General features: G+C 43.6%; 1 protein-coding gene across 11 annotated transcripts in view; it reads left to right on the top strand.

Annotated features, from left to right (window-relative positions):
• BRSK2 (BR serine/threonine kinase 2) overlaps nt 1-17,475 on the top strand; it is a 305,276-nt gene that overhangs the window by 203,386 nt on the left and 84,415 nt on the right. For all 11 annotated transcript variants that reach the window (XM_038138588.1, XM_038138584.1, XM_038138589.1 and 8 more), the window contains exon 4: nt 8,717-8,857. In XM_038138588.1, the coding sequence (XP_037994516.1) occupies nt 8,717-8,857 (141 nt within the window). The remainder of the gene's footprint in view (nt 1-8,716; nt 8,858-17,475) is intronic.

Raw genomic sequence — 17,475 nt, 5'->3', positions numbered from 1 at the left:
TCCACAGTAATAGATAATTTAGAAATAGGTATAGACAATCAATGCCTCCATCTCTCCATCACATAATGTCAGACAGAACAGCCAGGATGGGGGTTCATCCTCCCTTTTTTAAAGATCAAAATGAATCAAAGTAGCCTGGTATGGGGAATGATCAGTGGGCTACCAAAAGTTGTGCACCAGTCAGTTTGACAAAGGAAGTGCAGACAGTCAGGAATTTTAGGGAAATACAAATCATAGAATCATCACAGAATGGATTGGGTTGGAAGGGACCTTAAACATCATCCAGTTCCACCCCTCCCCTGCCATGGGCAGGGAACCCTTTGATTAGACCAGGCTGCTCAGAGCCTCACCCAAGCTGATGTTGAACACTTCCAAGATGGGAGATGTACTAAGAGAAGGAGCAAGGCAGTAACAGATAATAACAAAATGTTGGTGTGTTCTGTAATACACACTGGAAGGACACACTCCTTCGGTGATTTCTGCATTGTAGATGAGCTGTGTGAACCTGGGGGATGATCCTCTTTTCTCTCTGTCCTGTATAGAAAAGGTCTTTCCTGAGCTGACCCTACACAGAGTTTTATTTACTGTGTTTTATGCAGTACATTCAGCTTTTCTTTGGATCATGGAAAAGCAGTTGTCCCCTACTGGAGGAGCTGTTAGCATGGCAAGCTAAGGGCCATCAGACAGTCCACAGGAGATGGAACTTCCCTCTCCAGAGGGGATTGAGCCGACTGATACAGTTATGTTGCAGAACTCCCAACAGGGGTGGCATTATCTGTTTTGATCTCATCTGATTAACTATTTCGTTTCAGCTGTCAGGGGCTTGGTGGGGAGTGGAAACAAAATAGAAAAGAAAATACATACTACAACCACTCTATGCACTTTTCTTTCAGATGGTAATACTGGTATTTCTTGATTCTCTTTCCATTGACGTCTGTGTATATATATCTGTAAATTTCTATGTCAAGATGCATACAGATATTTGTGTATATGTGTATGGATTTATGTTGAATGATTTTCTTCACATTTAAGATTTCAAATTTCAAATTTTGTGCCAGCATTTATTTTACATCTCTGTCATCCAGTTTGATTAGCATTTTAAGCAAGAATCTGTTTTTGGAGGAGCGGACACCAGACAATTGTTCTCTGAAGTGTGCCATGCATTCCTCAGCACCTTTTTCAAATATAAGTGCCTTTCTCATCTTTCATCAGTACAATGCTATCACTGGGCAAGTGCCCAAATCTCATTTCAATGTACACAACACACCACCTCCTGATTTCAGAGACGAAGGTGCATCACAATGAGCCAGATAAGAAAATTAAAATGTCCTCCTAGCTGCGCACAACTCACGTTTCTGGCTCATACAAAATCAGGTGGCAGCAGCGGTCAAGGATTTACAGCTCTGGTGGTGTCTGCAGAGGCCTTTGTGCTGCCTGTCCTCTCCTGCAGGGTTTTCCTGTACTTCTGTTTATTTTTGCTAAAAACTACTTGTGAGATGCCAGAAGATGCAGGAAAGAGGAAAAAATGGTTCTGTGTGTTCTTGTTAGTGGTAGGCCAAGACTTTGCCATTCAATCCATCTGCAGGGAAGCCTGTCTAAAGTAGAGGGAGAGTTCAGAAAGTCAGAGTGGCTCTAAAGGCTCAGCATTGAAAATTAATTTTGTGGTAGGTGTGCACCTTGGACCTGAGGCTGTGGGATGTCAAGTGCTGTGATACGAGGAAAGAAAATAAAACAGGACTGGAAGGCAGAACAGCATTCTACCTGAGCCTTGATTAGACTCAGGAAAATATTTGTAACCAGCTACTTTGACTCCCTTTTCTTCTGCTGTTGACTTGTTTTAGGACTGTCTGGAATGACAAGCATGTGTAGCCAGAAGAAAACCAGTCAGAGGTAGGAGTGGAGGGTGTCACCACTCACAAGAGGTACACCAGCCTGGCACACAGCAGGGCCTGCAGAGCTGCTGGTGAGAATTAATGCTACACCCTGTGCAACAAAGTCTTAATAAGCTCTGCCCAAAAGCCTGACTGTATCCTCTGCTCACTGCCTGACATGTGTGCTTGGATACCATCCAGGCCATGATGCTGGGCTTGGGGAAAAGCAGGCCCATAGTAGAGCAATTCTGTGACATGAGCAATTCTGTGAGATGTTGCTTCAGAGCCACAGTACATTCTCATGCCTGACTTCTCTTTTAGACTTTGGTAGGCAGTGTTGTGTGTGTGTGGGCCCTGGTTGTTACAGCAAAGACTACTTAGCTCTGAAGAAGAAAGCCCCCAAGTACAGAGTCACTAACAGAATTGCAAAAGTGACCTGATGGGCGTTGTCTCAGCTCTGCCCATCCTGTGCTGAGCATCCCTCTGGCTAAATCCATTCCATATCATGTGCCCATACAGGATGGATGCTGCAGTGCCTTGGCAGCTACGACTACACACCATGAGGGTACTGCTCAAAACACCTTTCATCCCAAATTAATCAAAAGTAGACAGCACAACAGCATAATCTCTTACTATCTTTTTTCCCCAAAAGCCCCAACATGTTCATGCCCAAATGTAACCAGCAATCAAATACAATATCCATTCAAACATGCAAAGTCGAGTTAAAATTGTCTTTTTGAAAACAGAACTCTAACACATGCACATTTTCTTGCGGGCAAGGGGGGAAGAAAAAAATACAGAGCTCCTGGCCCAGTGCCAAATAAGGGTTTAAAAATTCATGCCCACCATAAGAATTTATATAACTTCTGAATAATTTATAGGCTGTGCCAATAACAAGAGGCTTCATATCTGATAGAGATTATTTAATCAATAGAAAACAGTGCAGAGAAAAAGCTGTCAGAGAACTACAGAGCATGTCAGCGTGGGCAACTTTTAACCTCTTCCCTGCCACATATATGTTCAACCATATGTATGTGGGGAAGGACAACTTGCAAGTAGGGTGGTAGCCTGGAAGGGAGATCACCAGTTCTTTTTTCTTCTAGAGGCTTTTCTTTGTTGGTCTGTTGTTCCCTAAGACAGGTCCCTTTGAAAGGTAGTGAGCTTTCTAGCTCTCAAATTAATTAATCACAAGGAGTAGCCAGTTTCTTGTGAATCATCTGCCAGGTCTACTGTGGGATGGCCCATGGTTCATCAAGGTTGTGGCAGTGCCAACCCTACCATTTGTGATGCAACCATTTCAGTTTGTGTTTCATTCTGTGGCAAAACTTAAGAGAGTTCTATAGCTGTTGGCACAGTAAACATCAGGACAGAAGAGAACTAAAGACTTACCTGTCTTTATGATGGAGATTCCCACCTGATGTTTTATGTCTTTGAGTGTATCTCTTTCTGAGTAACTGCAGCTGGGTTTTGCATCTTGCTGGAGTGCATGGCTGAAGCAGTGCATCTTAAAAACTAACAAGTGCCACATGGATATCTAGTCAAATTCTGGCATAGTAAAAGCTCTAGGACATTGCCCAGTGATGTGTGATGGTACCCAGTACATTCAGGCTTACATAGAAAAGTAACTTGAAAAGCTACTTGTTTAGGATAAGGAAAGTTGTGCTTTATATGTGCAAATGTCGTATCACTTAATAAAAATAAATTATCAACTGCTTTGCTCACAGACAGCTAATTGCAAGCACTGATGGACAAACCTTCTATTGCCTGACTAAAACAAGCTGTGTGAATTGACTTCCATCCTAGAGCACTAGAGAGTGTTTCTTGGTAATCCTAATTTTTTTGCAGTTATAATACCTACCTGAAATACTTTGCATTTCAGTATGAGGTTTCATCTAGAGATCTCTCAATTTAACACTTCTATAATAATAAATACATAATTAGTGTGTAGTTGTTAGTATCTTGTAAAATGTCCTGAGAAAACAAGAGCTGCACACCCACTAATGGGCTGCTGCAGGCAATCCCATCTGGCAAGAATTTTAGCATTTCACACCATTTTTGCTACTGGCTAAAAAACAGCTCTTCGTTCTTTACAGATCATAACTGATGTGTTTGTTTGCATTTGGGTTTTTTTGTTGTTATTTTGCCAGAAGTATCTGGTAGTGCATGCTCCTGGTGTTCTCTGCCAGTTAGTCTTTCTTTCACAGCATTTTTCCTGGCATTGCTCAGAGCCAGCCTGTTTCTTTACTTACAGTCCTGATTTGGAGGTAGCATGTAGCTGCCTTGCCTCAGTGAGGGTTCTCTGAGTTATTCCTCAAAGCTCCCTAGGACATGGGCAAAGGCACCTCTTAAGAAGGTGTGGCATAGTCCACCAGATGGAAAGGAGAAATAATCATGAGAAGTGTCTTTCTTTGCTGTTTTAAGTGATAGGAGTGTAGTGCAACAGTAATCTACCTAATCATGGAGAAGACCTCGCTGTGCTGGCACTGGACAAGAATGGGACAATACCAGTTTACAATCCCCCACACACAAAGCAACTGTTGGGAATGGAAAGTCCAAGTTGCTGTCAAGAATCACAGCAAAAACCAGCCTTCAGATAGGAGCTGATGAAAACTGATTATGTACTATTTTGATTCCTGAAAGAATAAATAAAATGAACCAGAAAGAAAGAAAAAAGCCTAGGATTATTCTAAGCTTGCATCTCTGATGATATGTAATGGGTCATTTGAGGTTAGGAACTCAGAATCTTTTATTGAGAAGGTGGTGATGATGGGATGCAGATGGAAAAATGGCAAAGGGAATAGATAGAATGCTGCTGGATGCAATCTCTCTGCTCCTCTCCAATCAACACAATTATTCTCGTATTTATCTTTGCTTATAAAGAGCAAAGTCTTGTCTCCTTCAAGCACTGAAACTCAACTAGTGCTTTTTAGTTTCATGTCTCGGCTTGTAGCAGGGACATGAGAAAATAATCCAAGATGTGGACCTTGTTGTGTATGAAAGTGAGCTGCAGCCTGTGAGAACATTTGCAATCTCCTAGAGAATATATCCAGTGAGGAAAAAGTAATTGAGATTTTATTTTTAACATACACTTGCCTTCATATTGAGTTGCAGAGCTCTGCTGTTTTCTGGCTTTTTCAGTGTCCTAGCAGGCAAAGGTGAAATTGGTGGTGGGGACAGCATGGAGTAGAAGGTACGAGGGACCACAGGTGTTCATCCCAGCTCTGATACTGGGTGACTGTAACCCTGGACAAGTCACTTGGCTTCACAGTTCCCTATCAGTAAAGAACAGGAGGTTAATGCTTGTCAAAACTTGCTTCTCTCCTGTGAAATGCAGGGATTGGAATAGTTGGGGTGTGTCCAGAGCACTCACATGTGAGAGCTAGGTGCTCTTGCAGAGTCTTTTGTCCTAACATAGCTCCTGTCTGTATCATCACAGTACGTAGTGTGCACACTGCCTGCCAGCCACTGGGTCTCTCCTTTCCCTGAACCTTCTTGCAATGGCTATTCCAGAACAGGTTTTCTTAGGTTTTTACTATGGGAAGAAAGATTGATGCTGTCAATCTTACATAGACAGGATAAAAAAACCCCAAAGCTTCATTCACCAATAAGTTCCTTTTCATCTCTAAATGTAATAGGAGAGAAGTTCTGGTTACTGTTCTGGGATTTTCAGAACTTGCTTGTTTGCTTAGAATAAATTGGAAAAGTAGTACTATAATGAAGTGAAAACCTGTCATATCTGGGAAAGATAAAAGGGAAGGGAGACACATGAAAGTGCTTCTTAGTGTTTTTCTCCCCTACAGGCTATGTGTTATTTACCTTCTCCCAGATCCTCCAAGAGCTGGCATTAGCATACCTCCAATCCTGTAGCACTTTGCCAAAGTAAAGGATTTTAGATGCTGATGTGAACACAGAAGGTTTGGATTCTTTTCTGTGCCATGGATTCAGGAAAAATGTAGTGTCTGTATGCCTTATTTTCAAGCCCAGGGAATAATGTTCTTTCTTTCCTTTGCTTTTTCTATTTGGCTTTTCAGAGTGTTTGTTCTCTTCTTCTGTGGAGTCATAGGCACCCTCACACACACAGATGGGCAGATACAGATATGCAGCACTTAGTGGGGTTTGTGTAGCTGTCCAGTGGTGCTTAGAACCAGTGCAACACTTGGAAATGTTGAAACCCCTCTTGTCAGCCTGTTTGGAAAGGACAAGTGCACTACTACTATGCCATGTCATGTGCCAACAGAATGTTGTCTTGCACAGAGATAGGGGCAGATGCTGAATTATGCCCTTGTTTAACAGAAAACCTCCTAGTTGGGGGCTCTCCTAAAAAAACCCCACAGGTACTGGAGGGAACAGGGCTGGCAGATAACCTGAGCTCACAAATCCTAGCTGCAGCTTAGCCACATAGTGCTTGTGGAATGATCCCTGCAGCATTTCTTTCTTGCTCTCAACCACTGGGGAACGTGTTTGTCATCCTTCTCACTCATGTCACGTTGGGGGCTTTGTCAGATCAGAATACGTCGTCTCTCATGCTTCTCCATGTCCCTTGACTTGTCATAGGCACAAATCTTTTTCAAATGCTCTACCCTGTTCATTTCCATTATTATATCTAGTGCTTCTAGGTGGCAAGCAAAAAATGAATAACCTTGTAAATGTTCCCTGTCTTTCAATTTGTTTTATTTTTCATACAACGTGTCAGTGCATTTTTGTTGAGTGTTTTTAATAAGATGAAGTTGATGAAAATAAATTGCTTCACAGTTCCTGCTGTGGGTGACAGAAATGCTGGGTCTGTATTTTTCAAAAACTGTTTGTTTGAAGCCAGTGTAGAGGGTGTTCTTCATCTGTAACTGCAATCATCTTTGTAAGATACCTCCCAGAAAAAGAAAGCAGCTAGCAATATGAATTTTGGGGGCAGCTTCTTCTGGGCACAGTGAGACAGCAAGCTGTCAAGAAGAATTTCAGGATTGATTCCATGCCAGAATTGGGTCTGCCATATTGGATAGTTAGCCAGATTCTGTCTCTAATATGAAAGGGAGAATGAATTCTACAGCAGACCTTCTTACCAGACCGTCTGTTAGCCAAGGCTTAGGAACCAAGGATTGGGACTTGATAGTGTGGACACCCCAGTGCCCGTAGCTGCTGCATATCAGCTTTCTTCTGTACTTGAATGACTTGCTCAGAAAATGTTGTGTCTATAAACAGTGATCTCCAAATTACCAGGGTGTACCCAGCAGACAGTTGGGCAACTACCCATCTGTTTGGAAAGAAGATGACCCACATATTCCAAATGGGAGTTTCAAGTTAATATTTTTCTCTTTTTTCTCTATTTTTCTCTTTTTTGATTTTAATTTTAAAAAGTCAGTATTACTGTGTTTCTTGTAACTGTTTTGACTTTGATCAAAAAGTACAAAAGTATAATTTTGATTCCCTCACGTTTATAATTTTATGGTTTTGTCCATTTTTTGTGTCCTTTTAGTACTTATTTAGCTGCCAAGACAATACCAATGTCTGTCTCTCTGTAAGGCGGGGAAGTGCTTTCTCCTTCTGGTAGCTGGGAGTTAAACAGGAAGTTTAACAAGTGAAACATGGAAGTTACACAGGAGATGATGATGGACTAGGAGCTCAAGTCCCACTTTGCAATTTCAAGGCTAATGCCATTATCATTGAGCAAGCTTTACTTTCCTCACAACTGCTTTTAATCCTTCTATTATCCTAGCTTTTTGGAAACATTGAAAACAGGACTAATTAAGACCCCAAATTTATATTAATCTTCCCCACTTTTCATTTCAAATTCAGAAATTTCCTTGGAGATTATGCTGCTTGAGGTACAGAAAAGACAGTATCCTGGATTAATTATTCTTCATTGTCCACTCAAATTTAAGGAGTTGGATTCATTCTGGTAGTAAAAATATTCTGCTGTAAAGCAGAGGGTTGAGGGATCATGCTGCACATACAGTTCAGTATGGTCAGCTGCGCTGTTGGGAGGCAGGGATTGAGAAGTACACTCAAACTTTTTTGTTTTTGAAGGATTCCATTGATGGTGTCCCTGCCACTTCCCTGGGAAAACTGTCACTCCCACTATTAGGCAACATTTCCAGAGATTTATACAGTTTTCCTTTGCTTGGCTGCCTTTCATTAGCCCTACTTAAAACAACAAGATGGTCCATCCATGGCAAGTTCTTTCCTTCCAGAAGGTTTCTCTCTTTGCTCTATGACTGCCAGGAGTGCTGTATGAGGTCAGGAGTTTTTTCACCTGTGAGTTGCAAGGCCAGGCAGCTGCTCCAGCCAATCACTGATGTTCAGCAGCAAAAGCTAAGCTTTTATATAGGCTGCACACACATGTAGTTGTTTGTTTGTTTGTTTGTTTGTTTTAATAATGTACATTGTTTACCTTTTCTTAATTCATTCTGGTTTGTTGACATCTGTCTGGTTCTGTCTGACTGCAGCTTTGCCACAGTTGTTTTATAAAAGAATTGTCAGCTTGGTTAAAGGACCTGAGGCTTCTTGGTACAGAGTCTTACTCCACTGTAGCTTTGAGACCTGCTGTGGAAGCTTATACTTTGTTATTCTCTGCTTCCCATCCTGGTCTTTGGAGTAAATTTTAGCTTCCTGATTAGGTCTTGCTATGCCATTGGACACTGAATCCAACAACGGCAGGTCTGAAGTTTGCAGAACCACTGTTAAACATATTAATCACTCCTGATTTTAAAATTCCAGTTCTCTTCCACTGTTATTTCTGGAAGTGTTCCCCTTGACTACGTATAAACAGAAGTGTTTGTCTATAACTGTGTGAGTGTGAGGGGGTTGGTGTGATCACACACTTAAAAAATCCTGGCTTTGTGTTTTTCTAGGTATTTGGTGCTAGAACATGTGTCAGGTGGGGAGCTCTTCGACTATCTCGTAAAAAAGGGAAGATTGACACCAAAAGAAGCCAGGAAGTTCTTCCGACAAATCATCTCTGCTTTAGACTTCTGCCATAGTCATTCAATATGGTGAGTACAGCCATTGCCAATGGGAGTTCCCTGCTACAATAAAGGGATCTTACCTTGATACTTTTAAGTAACTGATGTTGTAAAGCTCTAAAAGCATCGGGTAAAGTGCTGATGTATTTTTTAATTCTTGTCCATGTGTGAGACAGTGTACCAATCACAGACAGACTTCTCATGGAAAAGATTGTCATTTTTCACTGGAGAAGAATTAATTCACAGGGAAGGCTTTAAACAGGAAAACCAAAACCACCGAGGAAAAAGAATTTCATTTCCATAATTTTTGTGGCACTTACAAATAACTAAGAGCTCCATACACTGTATCTAAATGAATCCCTAAAGAAACCTGGGACAACTGCAAATACAGCGAAGTCATTTTATGGTTCCCTTCAGTTTTTGGAAACCTGCTGGCTTTTGGCAACCTTTACTGAGTCCCCTCTGGGCATTTGAGTCACTGTTGCCTTTAATTTCCTTTCCAGTAGGGAAGAATTTTCCTACTGACTCCATCCTATTATTTAACCATGGAGTGTGGTTTAACCTGTGCTTTCAGGCACCGTTTTACATTGGACCAGTTTCTCTTTCATCTTCAGCAAGTTGAGGTAATTTAAATTATACTGAAATCAAGTTGTTGCAATCAGTCTGAGCACAAGAGTTTCTGTACAGCTACTGACCCATAACTGCCTGCTCATTGCTCACAAATGCAGCTCCTTGCATTTGGACTGGCTGGGGGAGAGGTACATTTACATTATGTCTGCATGGCTGCTTCTCCAAAGCCACAGCCAGCCACAGATCCCCCACTCCAGGAGGCCAAGGGCCACGCAGACATACTGCAGTAGCTGGATTTGCATAATCACTGTGTGGTTACTTCTCAGTAGCCATACAGGGATTTTCTGTACCCCCAGTTCTGTGCTGAAAACTCACAAACCAGATGGCCACAATGAAAATGGATGTTTAAATATTAAATTCTCCCTTCTAGCCCCCTCCCCCTACATCTCTGAGTCATTTCAGCAGGAAACAGTGATCTGTAGGAGAACAAATTTCTAATAAATGGAAAGGGAAAGAAGAGCCTTTCTTGAGGATATATTAAGAAGAGTAGACGGTATAAGAAGAATATAACAGCATACTCTTAGCAGAAGAGGCAGTTTAAAGGTGATGGATCTGGGTGAGAAGGTCCTGAGGACAATGCCTACCTGACACAGGAAGGGTTACAATAGTCATAGAAATTCCCAGAGAAGCCAAGAGCAGGTTGCATGCCCTAACTAGAGGATCTAACTTTTCTCTGTTAGCAGTGACCTCTGACTAGTTTTATTCTGTGAATTCCACAGTTCTTCCTCTCTGCTATTCAACTACACTGAGTGATCACAACCTCCTTAGAACCAGCATGATCCTTGGCAGGTTGTAGACCTGTTATTTTTTACATACACTGGGCAGTGTAACCACTGGTGGATTGCATACATACATGTTTCTGTTCCCTGCTTGGCTTAATACTTAAGGGATCCAATCCAACAACACTCAGAAATGTTTAAGTACAGCTGAAAAGAAATTATTTACACTTCCAAATGAATATTCCAGAGGAATCAGAATCTCCATTGGGATAGAAGTTCCTACTAAAGCATGCCTATATGCACATATATGCTAGTCCTTTGGACTTGTTATGGATCCCTCTGGATCTGGGAGACTTTAATAAACCAAGTGAGGATCATGGTGAGGCTGTCAGACAGACAGACTAGCACCTCTGTAGGTTTAGCACTATGTGATATTTTCTAGGGAGATGCATATCTATCTTGAGGAATCCATTTTCCTCTCTTAAATGTACTGGATTGTGGGCAGTAGTCTCGTTGGACAGTAAATCCCATTCCTTGCTAACTCCCACTGACGAGCATCTAGTGCTGGCTAAGTTAGCAGTAAATCATAAGCTCTGCCTCCAGGTCACCCTGTGTGGTCCGTGTTCTATTCTGTGTTGTATTCTGGACAGTTATCAGAAAATCAGAGCATGCATAAATATATATGTGAGTGTGAAACTTAATGTGCTTTCCTAAGCAATGAAGCCTGACCTTGTCCTGTCGTGGGGCAGTGAAATGACAAATCATCTCATCAGCCAGGTTATCCAGTTATGACCACATTGAAAAATGAAGGCTTCTGCTTTGGTTAATGACTAAATGTGGGTGCCTCCAGCCTACTGACAGAGTAGATTGATAGCCTGGTGTCCCCAGACCCATATAATAGTCCCATCTTCTTCCTGTACATCCCAAAACACTGGGAAATACCTGTGGCTTACTTTAACAGCAGCATGTAACCACATTCAGCATTCACTGCTCAAATTGCATTGATACACCATCATTCCCGAATCAAAGAGTCAGAAAGGAGTCCCCAGTCCCCCTCCCATCAGTAAAAAGCTTCTGCTGCTACCGTGTGGAGAGATCACTCTGTCTGAGAGGTATTTTCAAACAAGTAGCTGAGAAAAGGAAGCAGAATAGGTGTGGAGCTTGTGTCTGTGGTTTTTTTTTATTTTAAAAATGTTATGTGGCTCCTTTTCTTACTTTATTTACTGGAAGCAGTGGGGGAGTATTTGGTGTCCTTCACTCTGTGGTGCAGTCGCTTACAGGGTTGTGTGGTGCAGGTCGGCCATGGGGGAACGCTTATGGGTAAGGCACTGTCGGGTCCTCTGAGGACTTTTGTGTGGACACGGCACCGTGCCACGCCAGGGACCCGCGGGCACGAGTGGCACCACGCAGGGACATCACATGGGATGCGAGCTACCTCGCTGCCTTCCCCGAGCTGGCAAGCGCTTGGCTCAGCGATGCAGCATTCCTGCTTCTCCTCCCAGCCCTTCCCTGCGCTCCCAGGGCGCCGTGCTGCAGTGCCTGGAGCAGCCGCGCCGAGCAGGGAATGGCACAGGGCCTGAGCTTCCCCGGACAGCCACGGGAGGCCATCCCAGCTTGGGAAGTTTTCTTTGGACATAACCGATGGGTTTTGCCTAAGCTGCCATTCGCCTCGTACTGGGTGTCTGCTCTCCTACATTCTGGGCCTTTCGGGTACCTCTGCTGGGTGCCCCGAACCAACAGCCCCTTTTGAATGCGGGGCATTCAGCCCCTCTCTAATGCTTGTGTGCCCGGCTGTGTTCTCTGCGGCAATCCGCGGGTGAGCGCCCCCGGGGCCGGGCGCTCGGTTTCCCCGGGAAGAGCCCGTTCCCCGTGTCTGTGGGGAATGCTGCAGCGCCGGGCGGGGCGGGCTGGCGGCCGCCTCATTGGCTGGGCGTGACATCACCGGCGCGAGCCGCCATTGGCGCCGCGCGGCCCCTGCCCCGCCGCGCGCCCGCGGCCTGGCCCGGCTCCGCTCCGCCGTCTGCGGCTCGCGAGCTGACAAATAAAAATATGATTACAGAAAATGCCCCGTGGCAAACCTTATTATGGCTTCAGAGATAACAGATAATGCCAATTACTGCGCAGGGCAGTGGTGACATTGAGAGGAAATCCCCTGCGGTAATGAGCAGGGAGGTGATTATTTCACTTTATTTTTATTTTGGTTGCGTTTCATTTTGTGTTTCTATTTTTATTTTTTTTCCCCCCCTGAGCGTGTAGAAGAGGGGTTGAGGCGGGTTCTTTATGAATATTGATAAATGACAATTACGAGGGCCCTTTCTCCTTGCCTTGCCCGGGGCTGCGCTTGTTTGAGCGGAGCCGGGAAGGCCGGCTCTGCTGGGGAGCGTCTGTGTGTGCCTGCGTGGGCACGGGCATGTGGCGCTCGGAGGGCTGAGGCGAGGAACAACAGCTTGCTTTGCCTTTGCCTCGTGTTCTTCCCTCCGTGCCGGGTGGGGGAAAGGCTCCCCGCAAAACAACGCTGCAAGATTTCACAGCGCTGCTGCCAAAATCTCTGGTGTCTTCCTGCGGGCAGGAGCTGCGGAGCTCTGTCGGTGAGGGAAGCAAGCTTTCAGGGAGAAATCTCTCTCTGAGAAACAGAGCTGAAGAATGCCAGCTGCCATGTTCTGCCATGTAGTGCCACCCTCCTCAGAACTCCTGCTCTGCCCTGCTTCATCTATAAGGAGTGTGCTGGGGTGTTCTGCGGGGAGGGTCTGTCAAATGCTGAAGATTGCAGCAGATGGGCACTTTGAAATCGTGACTCAAGGCCTCCAGATGTGAAACTGGTCTAGAAATGGTGGAATTTAATAAGATTGTCTGCTGGTTTGTTGTTTTGAGTTTTTTTCTGGTACTTAAGTGTTGAAGTTTTCTTTCAGACTGTCAGAAGTAAGAAAGGTGTATTTTTACCCTGTTGAAAGCCCATCATTCATTACCTGAATCCATGAGTTTTTGTTCTGTGCTCAAGACTCACTGTAAAACAGTGAGGAATTTTCAGGTATCGTTTGTACAGAGAACCAGAGAAAGCCATCAAATGCAGCAGCTGCAATGCCAAAGGCAAAGTTACCAGCTCAGCTAAAGTCAGGGAACATGTATTTTTGTAAGTTTTCTTCTTTATGTAAGCCACTGGAAACTCAAAAACAGCATAGTCTTACTGTAAGCATAACCAGGTAACATTTTCTGGGAAGTGCAGCAGTGGTGATCAGACCTGACAAGCTGTTCTGGCTTTCAAATACATGAATATATGCTTTGAGGAGAGGTTGGCAGGGAGAAACAATATATTTTAGTGGATCAATGGAAATAATTGTTTAAAAGCAAGCAAGGTTTTATGCATACAAACCCTTCCCCAGGCCTCCTGATACATTTATAGATGTTGTCCTTTTTCCTAGCTATAATTATATTTACTTGTTCTGCAGAATTCTGTGAAAACTTACTAAATTTGAGCATAGCAACCATAGTTATAAACCAAGAATCTTCTGTAGGTAGATGCGACTTACATATTTGGATATTATTTGCAGAAGCAAGAGAAAATAAGATCAAAGGCTTTTTTTGCTCATGAAATTTAAAATAATGCTTCTCACGCTATTAATTGTTACTGATAAGTTATTTGCATCACATCAGGCACTTTAGGAAGCATACTGCAGAACAATTATTCCGTGGCCTGGCCCTTCTGGGAGTTTGAGGTCAGTAAGAAAAGCATTTGCAAAGTAGCCAACAATTTGATTAGTACAAATGACCTGCAACTACTCCAATTAAGAGGTTTCTTGGGTTAGAAATCTGTGACCTACAATGAGTTGTCATAGAAACTGATACGAACGTTTCAGCTCAAACATCACTTTAAAATAATGGCTTCGTTTGTCATCTCATGCCAGGTGACAGCTCCTTTGAATCCAAGATCTAGAGTCTGTCCCTACACCAGAATTCTTCTGGCAGCCCTGGGTGACAGGCAGAGCATGTTTCTCCTGCAGTTGCAGGTACAGGGATATTCTCAGAGCAGGAGGATGGACTGGAAAAGCACTGGAACGAACTAAAGGAAGTGTGTGAACAGCATCTCTGGCTGTGACTAGCAAGCAAGCGTGGCCAGTGTGGAAGTGGGAAGCCGGAATATGCTCATGCCTATCTGTGCCTTTCATTTTCCATGCACCATCTCCAAGAATGGTGCCCATTTCCGTGGAACAGTTTTTTCAGAGCTCTCTCTGCCTCCATCTGACACTGCAAGGAAATTGTAAAGCCTTTGTTGTAACTTGTGAAAGAGGGATGTTGCAGAGAGTCTGACATCATGTGCTTCCCCTGCCATGGCTTGCTCTGTGGCTCCCTTTCACTCACATGCTCTCCCTTCCAAAGCCAACTGGATGCTGGTTCCAGAGGCTGTCTTCTTGTGCTGTTGTCTTGGTTGAGGAGCTCTGGGAGTCCATGGCCACTATGGGTCAGGGTTACACTGACTTCTTCTGCAGTCCTGCATTTCTCTTTCTCATTCCTTCTCAGCTTATGCAGGGCTCAGATGGAGGGTTTGCCGTGTTTGTCAGAAAAGAAGCTGCTTTCTTCTCTTCTGGTTTTCCAGCCATGTGATAAAGCCCCTACAGCTTTAGAGCCTTTAGAACAAGGAAAGGGTAACGAGTCCTCTGTTCACCTGCAGAGAGAGGAGTTGATGCAGTCATGTAAGACATGGAGAGCCAGAGAGATCAGCTGGAATGGAACCAGATTAAATGCATTTACTCTGCACTGTTCCATTAATGCCAAGTAATTACCACATACAGTGGGATTTTTGTTTTGTTTTGTTTCATTTTGGCACAAGAGAATTCTTTTCAAATGCGAGTGCATTAGACAGTCCAGTGTTCTGGGCTCTTAGGTAAATTATAACAAGCCTTCCCTATTCCCATATGTTTCTCTCCCTTCCCCCTGGCACTTGAAAAGCTGGCAATACAAAGATGGGAAATGCAAATGCAGAGAGGAAGTCTCTTTCCCAGTAGCAGCAATGCTGGTTCTGCCGCTCTGGTGCAAACTCCTGGCCTGACTCCTATCCCCAGGATGCTGCCTCTGTCAATTCAAAGTGGCCCAAAGATGGGTATCAGAGAAATACTCCAGCGAAAGGAGAATTTTCACTGGGGCATATAATTCTCTTGTGGGTGAATGTGCAAGTACTGCCTGATCCCACTGGCACCCTGATCTCTGAAAGCAGTGCTGCCAAAATACAAAATTTGTGCTCAGGCTGCCATGAAATTCCTAGGCTAACCATCCATACTGGGCACTAGAGACTGTCTTGAAAAAGGGATGGAGAAGGGTCAGAGAGACGCAGAACTGCTGTATCAAAACTATTCTTGTATTTTGGGAGCCAGGCAGCCATAAATGTAACAATTCTCCTCTCTGCTCAGTGAAGTGATAATTTCGATTGTGAAGAGCTGATAAGTTTTCTTGGTTTTATTTTTATGAGTATCTGGAGAAAAAGAAAAGAAACCTATTAAGGTCTGTTGCTACTCGAGTTTTACTTTCACACATACTATCCCAGTCCCACAAATCCCCAGATCCCAACTTAAGGCTTTCACATGCTCACTGGGAGCTGGGTCAGCACCTCTGCCTAAAGACCTCCATCAGACTGATCATTCATGGAAAATCATTGTGCAGCACAGTGAGGTGAAGCTTACTCCATGTTTGGAATGTGGATGGTGGTACCCCCTTTTTCCTCTCTTTCTTGCAGTGACTCTCAAAAAAATCCATAATATACATGCCAACTTATAGGAACCTCATTTCCCCACTGGATTCTCCCTAAAAACCCGGGCCTAAAGCTGTGTTGTGGATCCCAGCTGATGGGGAGACAGGATGACACAGGGAGAAGGAGAGAAAGGGAAAAGGAGAAAGGAGGGAGAAGGTAGAAGGAGACTCCATGATTGAACATAGTCCCGATTTTCAAATGTGCTATCCCTTCCCTTTCACTTCCTCTTAGTGGTCGGGAAGTGGGGCTTGTTCAAGATTCACACACATTGTACTCCAGCTGGGGCCTATGGCAGATCTGCCAAGGCTGGAAGCGTTCAGCCATGGAAAGGAAACATTTTTGCATTTCGTTTAGCTGCACCATGTTCCTGAAATAAGATATTTTGTTGTGAGTGTACATATGGGCTTGTGGACATCCTGTGCTTAGGTCGTGCTCCACCTTGGTCTTTCCTGCTCTCTATATGAGCCACACAATTTGAGGATAAACAAAGGATTCAATTTTTAGGCACAAAAGTCACATGTTAGCAGTATGTCTGCTATAGACTGTATACATGAATCATACCATATCATGCAGTGCACAAGCAGTGGAACCGACACTGGCAGCAACATGCTTAACTTCTATACCATGTATGTGTTCAGCAGTCAGCCAGGAGCAATTGCCAAGACTGAAAAACAACTGTAGCTGCTGAAAAACTCTGCACAGCAGGACACACACTCAGCTTGAGCTGTGGGGAGGTTTCTTGTTTCATAGGATCAAACAAACAGCACTCATTTTACAGGATCTGCCCCTGAGCACTGGTCCTCAGACGGGGGAACTGCAGCACACCTCCCCAGCTGGATAAGGTCTTCCCATTAATGAAAGCAGTTGTAAGATGAGAACTGTCCCGAATGTCTGCTGGAGGAAGGATGAAATCACATACTACTGTCTCATTAGCATCCAGCTCCTCATTTGCCTCACTTGCCTCAGAACCGTGGGCTCTTCACTCCATTTCACTGCTGGAGCTGGAGTATGTTAAACTTTGGCAGGTGTTGATGATCTTGCCTTTGTCTGGTGCTATCCTTGATGATGACATTCAGGGGTTCTTTTCCTGGCCATTAACCGGTCATTCGCTGCCTTTGGAACCTTTCCTTGTCACTCATCTCCTGCATTTTTTGTCAACTAGTTATGACTATCTTGATGGTTATTATAGAGCTAATAAGTCTTCTGTGTCTGTTATCTCAAACCTAGAATTTCTATGAGAAATACAGATTGGATAAAGCACCTTTTACATTTTCAGATGAAAATGTGCACAAATCTGAATCACAATTATTATCCACAAGCTTGTTTTCTCATTGTTAACAAGGCCATTGTAACACACAGGGTTCATCATATTTATGCAAGATTGGAGACTAAATTTTAAAAAGAAAGAGAGAACAAATCATAGGTCTCAGGGGGGTGAATGAGCAATAACTGCTTTGAATGTGTGCTGTTTTGTTGGAAGTCTCCTTTGGAAATAATTGTTACAGTCCCCTGGTATCCTATTACCATGGGCTCTGGTTTTACATAGAATTTACCTGCAT

Source organism: Motacilla alba, chromosome 5 (genome assembly GCF_015832195.1).
Source record: "Motacilla alba alba isolate MOTALB_02 chromosome 5, Motacilla_alba_V1.0_pri, whole genome shotgun sequence".
Taxonomy (NCBI): Eukaryota; Metazoa; Chordata; class Aves; order Passeriformes; family Motacillidae; genus Motacilla; species Motacilla alba.
Note: the sequence above shows the minus strand (reverse complement) of the source record. Positions and strands in the feature narration are given on the sequence as shown.